Source organism: Apteryx mantelli, chromosome 2 (assembly GCF_036417845.1).
Source record: "Apteryx mantelli isolate bAptMan1 chromosome 2, bAptMan1.hap1, whole genome shotgun sequence".
Taxonomy (NCBI): Eukaryota; Metazoa; Chordata; class Aves; order Apterygiformes; family Apterygidae; genus Apteryx; species Apteryx mantelli.
The window spans coordinates 12572673-12588646 of record NC_089979.1 but is presented as its reverse complement, the minus strand read 5'-3'; the positions used below and the strand labels follow the sequence as shown (position 1 = coordinate 12588646).

The window sequence follows — 15974 nt, the reverse complement described above, 5'->3', positions numbered from 1 at the left end:
CCCTTTCTAGTAAGCCATATATAATAAATGAGGTTGTAAACAACAAGTAACATGTATCTGACAGTCAGACTAGTCATCTTTGGCACTGGTTATTTATGCTGTATCAGAACTATAGACATACCTTTGTTACATTCACTCTATTCAGAGAGAGGGAGATACTTTCACAAAAAGGTTGTCTGACCTTTTAAAGAGGAAAAGGTGATCAAGGTGGTTATTTATAACACCACTGCCACTTTTGCAGCTACCTAGTTCCCTTGCTGCCTTTACTTTACTCAATGAAATAAACTAAAATAGGTAATAAATAGGAAACTTGGCAAGGGAGGGAGGGAAGAGGAAGGTCAGACTTGTCTCACACCTGCCCTCTGGTCAAAATCCTTATTTATTTGGCAAGATGGATGTAGATCAAGCTGGCAATATTGTGAACAGTCAATTTTATGTTTGTGACACCACATCTTTCCTTGTGCTTTATAAAAATCAGTCCATTGCCGGTACTCAGTGAAGTAAAGAAATGGCTTGGATTGAAAGGCTATTTGTAATCTGAAAATAGAAGTTAAGGGCATTTAAAAGAGCAGGTGGATGAAAAAAAAGTTTGTTCCATCCACATTTCTCTCCAGTCTTCCATGAAAGCCAATAAAACAAAATTCCTATCCATTCAGCTCGTCACAAGAGTTGGGATAATATACAAATGGAGAATGATGATTTACACACTGCACGTAACATGAGCTATAGAGAGCTGGGCACTATTAGGTAAGGGATAGGTCATTGCACACAGCCAAATGCTACAAAGAGCAATTAATGAAAGCCAGGAACAAAGTTTTTTTTAAGGCTACAAGTGACTAGAAACTGATTATATTTACAAGCACAGAAACGTAACAGGTTGAAGTGCAACAATTATCTTTTGGGTCACAAGGAGCATCCGGACACCAAGAGAACATTGACAGAGTTTCACAGCAACTCAACGTTACTTACACCCGCACACCAAGAAGCAGACTCACTCCTCTCTGGGGCATGGATAAGAATCACTTACCACTTCCTGCACTTTATAGAGAGCGTTTCTCCTCCTAACCTTGTCTGCAGGCTTCCCAGGAGGTTTTGAAAGCATTGCCGGTGTCCAGATTACACGTCCCAGACTTCCTCTGCAAAGAGAGCTTTGGAACCGAAGCCTGGGCCGCAGTGAGACTCATATCTCTAGCTCCTCTCAGTCCAAGTTGGCCTCACTGTACAAGCCTCTTTCTCTCAAACTTTTTCATTCTTTTTGAAAGGAAAAAGATTTTTCAAGAATGTGTCCCTCCCTCGGTCAAGCAGGAGCCTTACTTAACAGACGTTAACCATGGTAAGGCAGATTTTAACTCTGCGAATATCTCATGTCTGGCGCATATACAGGAAAATGATTTTCCTTCCCAAAGTGCAGCACAACAACTGCTAGGCAGCAAATTATGGTACATACACTAAATCCCTAAAAGCTACAAAGTATTTAGCAAGTGTGTTGAGAAAGGATTATGTCCCTGGGTACAAGAAACAGGAGAGAAGAAAACAAGAAAGCTTCTTCTTAGGCCTGTTTTAAGGTGATAAGAGGGCTGCCACAGAACATGCCCAATCTCTAAACACACAGATGTTCAAATATGCTCCCGTTTGCTCATTATAATCCAGAGAGAAACACGTATGCTAAAAAACAACCTGTTGGAATTTGCCAAAGTGTGATGCAGATCGTGGAAATTAAACACAAGAAATTCAAAAAGTACCCAAAAAAAGCAAAGAACATGATGAGTTCATCACATACAAGTGCAAACTGGCAAATGACGCAGCAAACAAGGTGTAACAAGTAGCAGGACTGAATAATGTGCGTTACGGCTGCTAGAGAGGATGCTTTATTAATAATTAACATACCAAAATCTAAGCATCCAAAATAATGCAAACGAACACATGAAAAACACCCATGATTTCATATCACATGGTTTTGAATGAAATATCCATTCTACTGGATTAAAATGGGTATTTTGGGGGCTTTGCCTTCAAAACCTTGCTGTGTTTCGAAGGAGACGAGGGTTTAGTTTCAGGCGATGTTAGCGCACAGCCCAAGAATTCCAGCAGGCATCTTAGGTATTAAAGGAAGTTCTCAAACAGCAGCAAAATGGAAACAAGAACATTTGCTCTCACATTTTTGAAATAACACCATGCTAATTTAAGAAGAAAGAAAGAAAAGTGGGGGGGGGAGGGGTCGCGTGTGTGCATGCAAGCCCTCTCAAATCCAGCTTTCTCCAATCTGAGCCACTTCTCTACAGGCAAAAAATAAACTGAGCCAGGGAGATCCAAGACAAATTCCTGAAGTATATCATGCAAGCAGTGTAATTATCTTATTTTGCCATTTACTTTGTCTTTTATAAAACATTTTCTCCCAGAGACATAAGCTGTCTCCATAGTTCCATACTCACATTGATTAAATAAGACAGAGTAGAGCTGAGTTTTCAGCTGAAATGAGTAAGCTTTAAGTAATTTCTTTAAGTAAACTGATTGAACCAAATGAAACTTGATTTTCTTTTAATTTAGATTACACACTAAAATAGGCCTCTATATTCACAGAATATACATGCTCCATTTCATTTATACCTATAACATGAAGATCAAAGTGTTTCTAATCTAGGACTCTAAAATGTTCAAGTTACTGTAAAATGCCTAAGTCAAAAGCACTCCTCAAACCAGAAGAGATAATTAAAAAAAAAAAATCTTACTTCCAATGGCTATAAATGTATTATTTTATGCATGACATTTGAAGAATAATGGCTCAAGGTTTGGTAATTTAATTCAAGATCTAAAAAAAATGCTTGTGCATGACAACTACTTTGGATATATCACATGCTTGAACACATGCAAAATTTGGAAAATAAATTTTGATTTGAGCAATATTCTATTTCACATTGCTCAAAATATTAATTACAGAGATGGGCAAAGACAGTTAACTAAATTATATTTTTATAGATAGCATTAAATATAGCAGTAATAGCATTTCTGTATTGCATTTGGACCATGTAATTTAATGCACAGCACTTTCCTAGGAAAACACATAATGACACTTAGCATAGCTGAACATAGATGACACTGAGCTTCTTAAAGCAAACACAGCACTCTCAGTCAGCAATCTCAGTCAATTCAGTATTTTCTAGAAATTATGGTATAGCTCAGAAGACTTTCCACAAGACCAGGACATGAAACACTTCTCCAGTCACATCAACAATAAGTCTCCAGAGTATTAGGGGAATCACAGACAGAGACTGAAGTCTTTATATTAATTTAAATAAAGGAAAATTGTGAACTTTTATTTCTGGTAGCAATACATGCCAGCTGCATCAAAACAAGCAAGCAGAAAGGTTGTCAAACCAGCAGTTTGCTGGCCTTATGCAATGCTGTGTCTTAGCAAACAAACTTTTTTTTTTTTTTTTTTTTTTACTGTACCAAAAGTACTGGTCGTCTCTGGTGATACTACCTCCTTCGCTGGCTTCTCAAATGGTAACCGTGGTTTAGGATATCTGGATGCTAAAATTTTTCAAAAGCAAGACAGTAATAAGTCATTATTTAAAACATTCCAATTAATACTGGAGTATCTGCCAGCAAGGAAAGAGCCTTTACAAACAATAAGGAGACTGGGTTCTCTTTAGTCTTCCCTGATTTCACTGCTTGATCTTGAGATGCTTGCAGGCTTTTCTCCGCAGAAACACATGGCCAAGTTCCTGCGTTTAAGCAGAGAATGCAGACTAGAACCAATTTTGTTAAGTTACACAGGTAAGTAAAATTACAGAAGGGGGAAGAAAACTAAACCACAAGAGCAAGAACAACATGAACTTCAGCAAACAGTACCTTGCTTAATGTGGTTTAAAGGTGGACAGTTACAGTGATATTAGACATTTTTAGAGCATAGTTTCAGGCTCGTTATACTACAAGGGACCAACATCCAATGCTGTTGCTTATTGGCATCAAACCTCAGTCCCTTCTAATAGTTAAGCAATATATGTACAGCCTTTTCCCAAAGTGCTATCTATATTAGCACAGACAGAATACAGCTCACAAGCAGACTTTTAATACAAACAAAATGTTCAGGAGTTTAAAATGGTAAAAGAAAATCAGCAAATTTATTCTAAGGAAGTTAAAACTCAATGGAAAAGATTTATATACAGTTAATTTCTAAGAGATACTACATGTATGCCGAGATGACAACATAATGAAAAATTTAACCTTTCTAGGTACCTAAATTTGCAGTTTTATTATTACTTTAAAAAGGAAGTCCAAATAAATCATAAGCATTTAGTTATATTAAAGCTTAAGCACAAAAGTACATTGGAATAAAGACACCAAATGTAGAATTGACTAATACAGCACAGTAGTGCTAGAATGAATAATGGAGATAAGAGATTTTCTACTGCTTAGGAGTATCTTTTGTAGATGGGATTTTGTTCATTTTTTTGCTTTGGGATCTTTCAGGGTGGGTTGCTTTATTTTATTTTGTTTTTCTTCACAATTTCAGGTTTCTTGGAGATGGAGAGTATCTCTCAGCTGGACTTTAGAAGTATTAAGTCTTTTAACTAAGGTAACTCCACCCCATGCAGTGTCCAAATCTTCCCATGCAGCTGGTCTTTTAACAGGCACCCACGTTCTTCAGACAGGATGAAAGAAAAAAAAAAAATCTAAAAAAAAAATTTGAGGTAGGTTTTATAATAAGTGAAAAATTAACCAAGGGAGAAAAAGGGGGTGGACTCCCACCTCTATCTATTACTCGACAGAGTAGTTGCAGAGTTATCTGATCAATGAGGTTTTCCCTGGTCACACCATTTATGTAACTGCCTGGTGAGCTCTCTGCAGAAGCAAGACTCAGCTTCCCTGGCCAAGCTCCATCCTTGTTCTCTGAACAGAGCAGAAAGCAGGACTCTGCTCTTCGGCAAGGAGGCCTGGGAAAGCCAAACGCCGAGTATTATAGATACAGAAGCATGTGACAGCTAAGGGCCTTATGATTTTTCCTTTCAGAAAAATACTGTGCCAGAACAGCTGCAGCAAGATCTAACTTAACATTCCTTCATTCTTATTTTTGGGGACAAAATAGCATCAATTTTAAGTAAATAACTAGGGTTTAATATTAGTGTTAACTGGCCTTTGGGGTGAAAATGCTTTTATAAATTTTACTTTATCACATGTAATAAAACATTTTGCATTACAATTTTCACATGGTGGTCATCTATGTAAATACAACAGTTTCATTCGCAGAACTTAAAACAACCAGTACAGCCTGTATAGCACTCCTTCTTTTGCACTCTGCCTTCACATAGGGGCTCCCTGAGTTTGAACAAAAGCGATAAGTAGTATGTATTTCCATCTGAAACACCTTATTCCCATCATCACTGAGTATTTTGGACTCAGAAGTGAGATTAGCAGAAGGCTTGGTGTGCACTGCGACGGCCTAAGAACACAAAGGAATTGCACACAGGCAAGCTGCAAGGTTTGTCATTTTATCAGCTTGACAGAGCACTTCAGTCTGCCAAACTGCATGTTTACCAGCAGTCTGCCAGAAGACCTTTTGCTAGAATAGCAATCAAACAAAATAAAAATAAAAAAAAAAATTTCTAACCTAGGTCACAGCAAGACAGAGGCAGGTGGTCCTTCTCCATACACAGCTCAGTTCACCTGTGTGCATATGTTAGGCCTACAGAGGGGACCAAATCACACAAGCAAGAAGGTCTCTTCCTCTCCCCATCTCAGGCGACCAGTGGTCCACCCAAGAACCCTCCTACCTTCACTGTAAAAATCAGTTGTTAAACAAGATAGCAAGCAATCCCAGCAGGATCAAATTCTGCTCTGCTGGGTTAACACAGATTAAGTTCTACCAAAAAGAGGTACTAAAAAGAGTGATATCTAAACCATCACATCGGATGAACTGGTTTGTTCATATCAGAAAGAGGTGTCGGACCCACACAAAACAGAAATCATTTTTCATACTGGATCATGCTTAAAGAGATTAAGAACTTCAGTTAAATTAATTTTTCTTTAAAAGTTACTGAAATAGTGGTACCTAGGCTCTATTATTCCTTAGGCTGTTCCAATAAACGGGAGAGTTCATAAATTTTACACCAAACCACAAAACAGAGATGATTATTCTGACGCCAAAATAAGATGTCACCTAACATCGGCCGAAAGCTTGCAATTCCCTCAGGAAGATCTTGCCCCAGCTGTCAACCCTTTCGAATGCATGGAGGTGGCGCCCTTTACCAAGCAGTGCTAACATTCTTACAAAGATAAGCACAATACTTGAGCTTTTGAATATTTTCCCATCAGAATGCACCAGTTTGGTCAGATTATTTATTAATACGTATGTGGTGTGGCATGCCACTGCCTTCAAATGGAGTCTAGCTGAAGACTGCATTCTCCAGCTGTGCAACACAACCAACGGCCAGGACTGCCTTGCTACTCAGCTTTTGCGTGTTTTCCAGTTAATACACAACCTCAACAGGAGAAACAAGCAACTACAAAAGGCTTGAGTTTCCTTTTATTTAGTGAACACATTACAGAAACTTCCATTAAATGATAAAATGCAACTTGGTGCTTTCAAAGAACTTTGTGTTCAATGTACATATGTAATTCCAACAGAAACTGTTTTCCCATCTTTGCAGCAAAGATGAGAAATAACTATCAATACCAAGACTTGATATTTCTAGAGACACCAGATACCCAATGTGTTAGTATTATTAATGAGAAAGTGTTACATCTGGACATAAGGATATTTTAACCCAATACACATTTAAGAACAACAGCACCCTTAGCATGTCTGCTGTGCCTTTATTTCCCTGTGTTTAATATTTCTTACCTAAGAAAGTCAAAGCCTTCAACAATTTCCCCCCGTGCTACTGGGCTTGCTGCACTGCTTAGAAGTGCTTTTATGAATCGCTTCATAACATACGCTGGAAATTTAAGGGAGAAAATCTGAATGTAATCACCTTTCCCTAAAAAGAAGTTACACCTTCTCTTCAAAACTACTCTCTTATAATGGAAAATTGCTAAAGAAGGACATAGGCATTAAATCATTCTCCAGATTGCCAGTAAGTTTTTTTGTACTTTCATCTCCCTCGCTTAAAAAAGTAAGAACAGGAGGGAGAATCTGACTACCTGCTGCCAACAAAACTAAACCTTGCTCATGGGGCACGGCTTCCACAAACAGGAAAGCTGAACTCCTAGAGTTTATCTTAAAAGGAATTTGTCAATTCGCCACTTCAGTGTTTCTGTAACTCTGAAACAGGAAAGCACAACCTATTTGTATTCAAGTCCACATGCATCATCTTTGTTTGGCATCGCTGACAGGCTTACAAGGAACACAAGCTGAAGTTTTAAAACTCTGCTTTAAACCTCTCCTTGGGAAAACAAACCTTAACTATTCACCTTTCAAAGATTGCAAAAAACAGAAAAAAAAAGAAGTAAAAGACCTGCATGAAGAAGAAAAAAATAAGTCCAGGTAGGAAGGACTGTAGCTTCCTTAACTGAAAACAGCAATTTAGTCATGCTTCAACTAAACTGTAAGTTAGCTGGCAAGATAGAAATCATAGTTTAAATTGGGACACTTTGCAAAAAAATCTACTAACACATTTGCATTAAGATTCAGTTTCATACTCTTCCCCTCAGCTTCTCTTAAGCAAAAAACATCTATTATTTCAGTGTCACCTCCCAGGTGAGCACTGTTTCACAGCCATCCTTTAGCGCAAGCTCACAGATAAAAGTTTTCTCACTGAAGCATTAAAACAAACAGAAGAACCTCAGCTTTTATTAACACATCAAATTTCAAGTGCTTTCATGAAGCTAAACTGTTCAAACCAGCTGCTAGTGCTGGAAGCTGTAAATACCCAGATGTTTTCCAGGTACGACACTTGATGATGAGGTGACAGGAACACGCTACCCTGTGACAAGCCTCTCCCCATCTACAGGTTTTGTGACTACAGTACAAACAGATGTGTTAAGTTTCAAAACACTTCAGACTCACCTAACTTAAAGGTCAACAGCTATGACTCACCTACCTGAGGACCGTTCTTCCGCGTAGGAGCCGTGGCAAAGGATGGGTTTCCCTGCAGCCTCTACCATTAGCGGAGGCCACAGATAGTGTGTCCTGTCATATTTCGCGCTAGGGCAATTAGTTGATGAAACTGCGTCCTTCTGGTGGTAGGCCTGCGCACGGCCTGAGGAACAGGCCCCTTTTGGTTCTTGATGTGCCCAGGTCTCCCCATATTGCTGACAGCTTCCCCTAGCTGATATGGGGTCTGTTAGGGCACAGAAGAGGTAGTGAAGGAAGAAGGTCAAAACTTACCCCAATAAGGACTGTGTTAAGAAGGGCATGGATTAAGACCTCCCTTTCCATATAGAAGTATGAGAAGATCACAAGTGTGAAACAAGCTTAAGTGCACAGAGCAGCAGAACTGCTTACACCTTTCACGATTGAGGAGAGGCTGATTCCCCAGACTCAAAAGGGTTATAGGAATTTACTCAGCAGATAGATAAGTAAATTAGAAGGCTGCATTTGGATCACTTTCATGGGAAATGAACACCAGAGTAAAATTAATCTAAAGAATCAACTACCCAAAGCTACAGCATGCTGTCACAGATTAAGAAGACAGGGCTGAAACACATCATCAAAATCATTTCATCTAGATTGAGCTCAGCAGTTATCAAAATCAGAAGTGACACAAGCAGACTGAAGAAAGTACACGGGAAGTGAGGAACAAATACCTCTCCCTCCCCGCCCCCATTTGCCACTCACAATCACAACCCCTGTAACCAGTTAGACTATTCCTATGCAATCATTATTTTAACTAAACATACAAAACAGTATCTAGTCATAATAAAGCACATAAAGTACCACCATCTAACCAGGTAGCCATATCATTTTCTTTCCAGTGCAGACCTTTTACTCCCTCTGCGTGCATTTGTCACTACTTCATGCTGAAGCTGTATTTTTATCTGCTAGAAAACTGGAGTAGAGAGTGGCGGCCGCTCTAAATGCGTGCATTAAACTGTCCTCACATAAGATCTGAATTCTGACAATACCGACTCTCTAAAGAAAACAGCTATTGGCAATACAGCCCATACAAGGGCTCCTTTCAGCACAATTCCCTTCCTTCATTAGCCCTGAACAGCTTGAATATATGAACACCAAGGGAGAATCCAGTGCTACCATGGGAGCATCTACTGAAAGCAGAGCACCTATTTTAACTGTGTTGAATGATTTCTGTGTCGTGTTTCTTCTCCTGTTCATGATAAATGTGCTTTTAGTTCCCAAGAACATCAGGGAATGTACAACAGGTGTTTACTACAGTTTAAAAATTAAGGATTAGACCAAAAAAAGTAATCTTAATTCACCGGACCTCCAGCATCTCTTCATAACCAAGATGGGCTTCTAGGGAGTCCGTCGATGTTTTTTAAAACATGTCAAGAAATATCATTGCTTAAAGTTAAAAGCTGACAGTGGCCATTGTGGCAACGGCCTCACTAGAGCGGGCTAAAAGAAAAAGTTAATTCTCAAAGCATCTCATCAAATTACTATTTGGGCAGATCAAGAATTTGGCTGGAAGGACTGAGGCCTCAGAGTTATTACACTCTGTGCAATCCTTATCAGTGAGAGTGGAAAGCACACAGCTGAGCTTTTATTGAAATGATCTCTGATATGAAATGATAACTTCTGGCACAAGTGAATTGGAACTTCTACTGCTGAAATAAATCTGTAGTTTATGAAGCAGTTAAGTTTCCAAACTCAAATTAATGCTTTTGTTACTCAGTCTTCTAAATCCTAAATTAGCAGGTAGTCACACGATTTTATAGAAACAGACTTTCATACTGTATCTAACAGTAACTGAGCAACAAGATATTAAATAAGACCATCTGTTGAATTATCTCTATGTAAATCTTGAGATGTTATACTAAAATACATTTCAAAGATTCATTTTGAAATCCACAACACGATCCTCCAGTTGCACAGAAACACTGTGAGCAACCAGTTTTACCTGAGCAGTAACTGCTGAGATAGAAACTCACAAAAAACCTTTTGGCAAGAACCCTCCATAAGCTGATAAGGATCTATTTTGGAAGAGTATTAGTTGTTAGTATTCAAAAGTTAGTGTCAACTTACAGCTTAAAGAATACTGCCTGCTATGCTGGAAAACAAATACAGTCACTTTATACATCGCTCTGGAAAACACTACTACTGCTCCTAAAAAAGTGTTTAAGTGAACTACTCTTGCTCTGACTGGAAACACTAGTGTTTCTATGCAATAGTGTACTATAAACAAAAATGAAGAGGTACCTGAAAAGGTCATTTTACCTCAAGAAAGCAGCATTCCTATGGCTGCACCGTGGGACTGTTTTCTGCCCCCCGTGAGGTTTCTCCGAGGCATGTACAGAACAGCTACAAGCCACAGAAATGCCCTTTCCAAGGGCACGCCACTATCAAAGTCACAAGGAGGCCTAGGCCAAACGCACACTGATTTCTTACGTATCTGCCGTCATCTTAGCTGTAATAGCTACCATAAATTACAGCTAAGCATCAGAGGCAAAAACGCGGAGCTGGTGATTAACAGGATTTGATTTTCTCAGGCTTATTGTTCTGTCGGAGAACAAGTTTGCAAGCACAGCTGGCTCAAAATAAGTAAGTAAATAAATAAAAGCACTCTGTGAGCTGTTCTAACTGATGCTGCGGTGCCCTGGGCCAGAGGCTCCCTGCGCCTCCCCGGCGCGCGCCCCGCCCGTGCCAGCGGGCCCAGGCAGCGGGCAACGCAGGCAGCGGAGCGCTCGGGCGCGGGGAGGCGTCGGCGCCACGGGGCTCGCGGAGCAGCGGCCCGGCCGCCCCGAGGGGGAGCCGCAGCCAAGGCGCCGCCGGGCCGGCGGCGAGAGCCCTTCCCGTCGGGAGCCTTCCTGACGAGGTCCCGCGGCGGAAGGGCGCCGCAGATGCCTCCAGAAGCGACACTCGACGCCGGGTGCCGCTAGTTCGGGGGCGGCCGCGCGTGTCCCGCCGCGGCGCCTCGCGCGGCGCCGCCACAGCCGGGCCGGGCCGGGCCGGACCCGCCGCCAAACCCGGGCGGAGGAGGCGCCGCCCCGCCCCGCCCCGCCCCGCCGCGGCCTCGGCCCCCCCGCGACCCCGGACCCCGGGCGCCCCCCCGCCGCGGAGCCCGGGGCGAGGCAGCGCCGCGGGCCGGGCCGGGCCGGGCGGGCCGGGGCCGCTCACCTTGGGCGATGGCGATGGACTCGAAGCGGTGCAGCTCCCGCAGCAGGCAGCTCCGCTCGGTGGAGTGCAGGCTGTAGATGAAGTCGCGGGCCCCCTGCGTCGTGTTCAGCGCCTCCATGGGCTCCTTCCGCGGGTGCGTGCCCAGCGCCCGCCCGGGCGGCGCCGCCCGCGCCAGCAGCAGCCCCTCCGCGCCGCCGCCGCCGCCGCGCAGGGTGCCCAGGCGGCGGCGGCAGCAGCAGCGCGGCGGGCCCCGCAGCGAGCCCAGGCAGGAGGAGGCGGAGGGCGCGGCGGCGGCGGCGGGGCCCCCCGGCCGCCCCAGCCGCAGCGCCGCCCGGCTGAGCCACGCCGACATGGGGCAGGGGAAGGCGCGGCGCTCGGGCCGCCGGCTCCGCTCGCCGCCTGCGGGCGCGGCGCGCTGCTCGCGGGCCGGGGCGGGGCGGGCCGGGGCGGCGCAGCCAGTCACCGCCCCGCCACCGCCGCCGCCGCTCCCGCCAGCAGCGCTGCCGCTGCGCCCCGCCCCGCCCCGCCCCTCCGCGCCGCGCCGCGCCGCCGGGCGGGCAGGCGGCCGCCCAGGGGCGGCTCCGCGCATGCGCGGCGCGGCGCGGGGCAACGGCCGGCGCAGGGCGGGCTGCGGCGCCCCCTCAGGGCCGGGCCGCGGCGGCGGCCGGGTTAGTCAGGGGCGGGGCGGGGCGAGCGGCGGCGGCGCTGCCCTCCGAGCGTGGCCGGGGCGCGCTGGCGTCCTTTCAGAAGGGGAACGGCACCCTCACATCGCAAATACTAATAACCCCGACTCTGAGTAACGTCACCGCTGTTAACGTTTCGGTTAGCGCGTGAGACTCGCTCGCGGCATCGGCAACGCGATCCCGGCTCGCGCCCGTCCGCGGCGTCGCGGCGGGTTGGTGACAGCAGCACGAGCAAGTGTCGCTCCTCTTTCCCGTTTTGTTCTCCGGGCCTTTGCCTTTAGGGCGTTACAAGCTATTAAAACAAAACGCTTCAGGTTTTGTTTTAATACATGTAACTAGCTGTATATAACATTTGTATTTTTAAATTTAATCGACTGGCATTGTCTTTAAACCATCTGATATGATTTAAAAAAAAATACACGTTTAGGACAATTACGGTTTACATCTTGAAGGAACTGAGGCTTTTTTTCAACTACTTCTTAAACGTTCTGCCGTGAGGCCCAAACAATTCCCTGGATGCATATCCTGCACTCGGGGTTGCTTTAGGTTCCATCGTTCTTTCAAAACACTGTGCAGAAGTTATTGGGTTGTGTAATTAGGCTGCAAAGAACCTGAAGAGCCACAGCCGAAGGGGCTCACTTAAAATCCATTGTTATTTGTCCAATGTGAACGCCAGGTAAGGGACTCCCGGCGGGGGAGGCCGGGGCGGACGGTCTCGTCAGCAGGGGCGACCGCTGCCCTCCCGGCGGCCGCTTCTCCTCTGCTCGGCGGCGCGAGGTTAAAAGTGTAACCGCAAAGGCAGCGTTTTCCCCCCGCTTCCACAGCCGCAGACTTAAAACGTGGTATTGAGGCAAAGATCTCATAATAAATAGAGGCTTCACCCCTAGAGTACGTGTTCAGCGTTATGGATGTTTATATATAGCATGTGTACTATCGAGAGGGAGAAACAAGTGAGCGCAGAAATACAGCAGACAGACCACAAAGGTCTGGATATATGATGTTATACTTTTCACCCTGTTAGAGAAATAGTAGATGGGTGTTGGCTAGTATTTCCAGTTAAACGCGTTTTTGTCTTGCAGCTCACAGACACTGATTCTGAACCATTCTCTGCCTGCAAGACAAATCCGTTACACTTCTCTATTTCTTTCTTCCAGTGCTTACTCCTGATTCATAGCCACTAAGCCTCTGATAATACTCAGAACTCTATTTAGCTTCCCAGATGGTTTAGTGAAAGCACTGTACCTTCTGCTGCTCTTCAGGAGCTGTGTGGCAATCAGTAATATTTTTCACTTCACAGAACTGTAACAATAGAGTTTATACAAGTCTGTTCAAAGATGCTATTAAAAATTCTTAATCAAATAGCTTTTTCAATAAAAATGGAAGCTTCCACACAAAAAGGCCAAACATGGAATGGGATTGCCAAAAATCTCAAAAAGTGTCATCAGAAAAATAGGAAAAAAAAAACTTTTCAGATGCCCAAAACTTCAAAGCTTCCATTAGATAGATTTCTGATTTGATCACAGTCTTGACAATAAATTAAAATTCATTTCAGCTAAAATAATTTTTCAACTTCAGTTTCTTCCTTTTTCTTATGCCTGTTTAGGTTGTAAAGAAATCAAAATTTAGTGGTGACTTTAGATTTATCAGAGGTCTCAAAAGAGTTAATTAGATAAACAGATTAAAATTTGAAAGATTTAAAATCTGTGAATCTGAGATAAAGTACTCTCCACTTCGTAAGACCATGGGATGCTTTATTAGGAAAGATCAGGTACGTCCTTAAGTCTGCTTGTCAGACTGTAATGCAAGTTTTATCATATTGCAAAACGATGGCATAACTGCTTCATTTTCACCTAGCTTGACTGCACCAGAACACAAAGATGGAGCAAAGAAGGAACACCAGTAACTGGCAAGAAAAGGAGACTTCCTGCCAACACAGCCCGTTCCAACCGTGCTGTACATCTATTGCAAAAGGTGATTACATTTGGATTATTCCTGGGAAGTTTTGACATCACAAATGTTATTAAACACTCAAAGAGAGAATTTCTTTGTCCCAAGGGGCTGGCAATCTATCACACCGATCTAAAAGAATTTCTTGCAAGCAGGACCTTGTGCCAATGTGCAGCTGTGATGAAATGAAAATGAAATCAGTGACAAAGAACTGGGAGTTTACAACATTGGCTACCTTTAGGTATTTGCAGTATAGAAATACCAACCTTACATAGATGTTGCGAGGACATTATTTAAGTAGACATGTTACAATAATATTAAGAAAATAAAATCAGTACCTGTATGTCAAGATAGAGATCATCTTTCAGGATCTGACAGACTGCAGATTCTTCTGTGGGTTGAAGCCATGAATTATGTCTTTCCAAGCCTTTAAAATTGCATTGAACAAATTGTAACAAAAACGTCTTCGGAGGAACTAGTCTGCAATGACAGGGAATGGACTAGATGACCTAATAGGTTTTTTTCCATCTTTCACTGTTGGAACTTTTATTTTGTGAGAAAGTGAAATTGAAGCCATTGGCTAAACTGACACTTTAATTAATGAAACAGTCTCTTTAGTTCGATTCAGGAGGTGTTGTAGAGTAACTTTCATTAGTCCCTGACACTCCAGCAGAGCTTGTGAATCTGCTGAAATACATATTTCTCACAGTGTTCTGAAAAATGCAGAAGTTTCTCTTTATTTTCTTGTTTTCTTGCTGATAGGTTAATTTTTTTCTAACAGGACTTATTTTATGAGTCACCAAACTAATAAAGCTGGTTTACAGACCAAGTGACAGAACTAGGGGGAAGTTTTTTAAAATGCTATGTGGAAAATTTGTCAGTGTTCAACCATAAAGGCTGGAAAAATGATTATGTAGGAATCAGCAGAAAAGTGCGAACCATCTTTAACAGAATTTCTGCAAGCCCTTCTAAAAATTGCAGGAAAGCACAAAAAGACTTCCACAGAGCTCCTATATCTATTGGCCCAGATGGATTTTAAAAAGGCAGAGCTCACAGATGTCTTTTTCTAGAGATTGGCTGGAAATATCAGGCAGCCCCTAGTCACATATAGATATGTGGTCCAGCTTTAATAATGATATTTTTATGTGATGAAGCAATTTCAGGAATATTATTTTGGAAAGTCATGCTTACACTCATGAAGAAACCTTTTGCTAAGGGAGTGACATGATTTCTTTGGGCCATGTAAGGGTAAGTACTGTTAGCTAAGGAGAGACTAAAATTTAAAGACTGGTAAATTTTTAATACCATAAATTGCAACTATGCATATTTTTTGAGTGTTTTTTACCAGTTAATTACTGTATTTAGGAAGATAAAAATTTCTGGGAAACTTGCAGATAAATAACTCTAGAGAGGCAGGCATAACTTACTTTTCTTCTGTCTCACTTCTGAAAAAGACCTGGCTCTTCCAGCACAGCTAGGCCTTGATCCCACAAATTGGTTGTGTGCGGGCAGATGGGCGAATCGCAGAGAATGCAACGTTGTGCTCATTTACAAAACATTTTGGGACAGGAGCCTTGAAATACACTGACTACTTGCTAAGGCTGGAGATCTTACATACACTCTAAAATAGAATGCAAAATACGATTGTGGGCCTATTATATCATTATTCATTTAAATACTGCAGATGATCTTGTTATATAGCATTAAAACAAGAAGTTACAATAATCTTGGGAATTTGTAATGAACATATAGGAGTTCAAGTGCAAACAGAAGAGCTTTCTGATTATCATTTCCTTCATTGTACAGCTTTGTACAATCATATACATTAATATATTAATAAACATTTATAAATGATTTCAAGACAAATTTTGCCTTAGGACTCTGCAGCAAGACAAGGTGTCACTAGAAGTCTGCTTATGTTGCTCATGTTCGTGTAAATTGTTCTGTGTTTTTTGCATTATAAGAAGTTGATGGGTATGCTGTGTGGCTGAAAAAGAGCTGAGGATCATGGTAGACAATGTGGAATATAAGCACCCTGTGGAACACTGTACCCCAAAGGGATAGTATGTTTTTTGAATATATAAATATGCTATTATCAAATAGAAGAT

At 42.5% G+C, this 15974-nt stretch overlaps 1 protein-coding gene across 2 annotated transcripts in view; it reads right to left on the bottom strand.

The window, feature by feature from the left end:
• TMEM65 (transmembrane protein 65) overlaps positions 1 to 11631 on the bottom strand; it is a 34149-nt gene extending 22518 nt beyond the window's left edge. Inside the window, exons 1-2 of one of the 2 annotated variants that reach the window (XM_067290180.1) lie at positions 11237 to 11631; positions 8043 to 8282 (exon numbers count right to left, since the gene is read on the bottom strand). In XM_067290180.1, the coding sequence (XP_067146281.1) occupies positions 8043 to 8282; positions 11237 to 11588 (592 nt within the window). In that variant the 5' untranslated portion in view covers positions 11589 to 11631. The remainder of the gene's footprint in view (positions 1 to 8042; positions 8283 to 11236) is intronic. The other variant, XM_067290179.1, reaches the window with a different exon arrangement.
• Positions 11632 to 15974: the final 4343 nt, after the last annotated feature.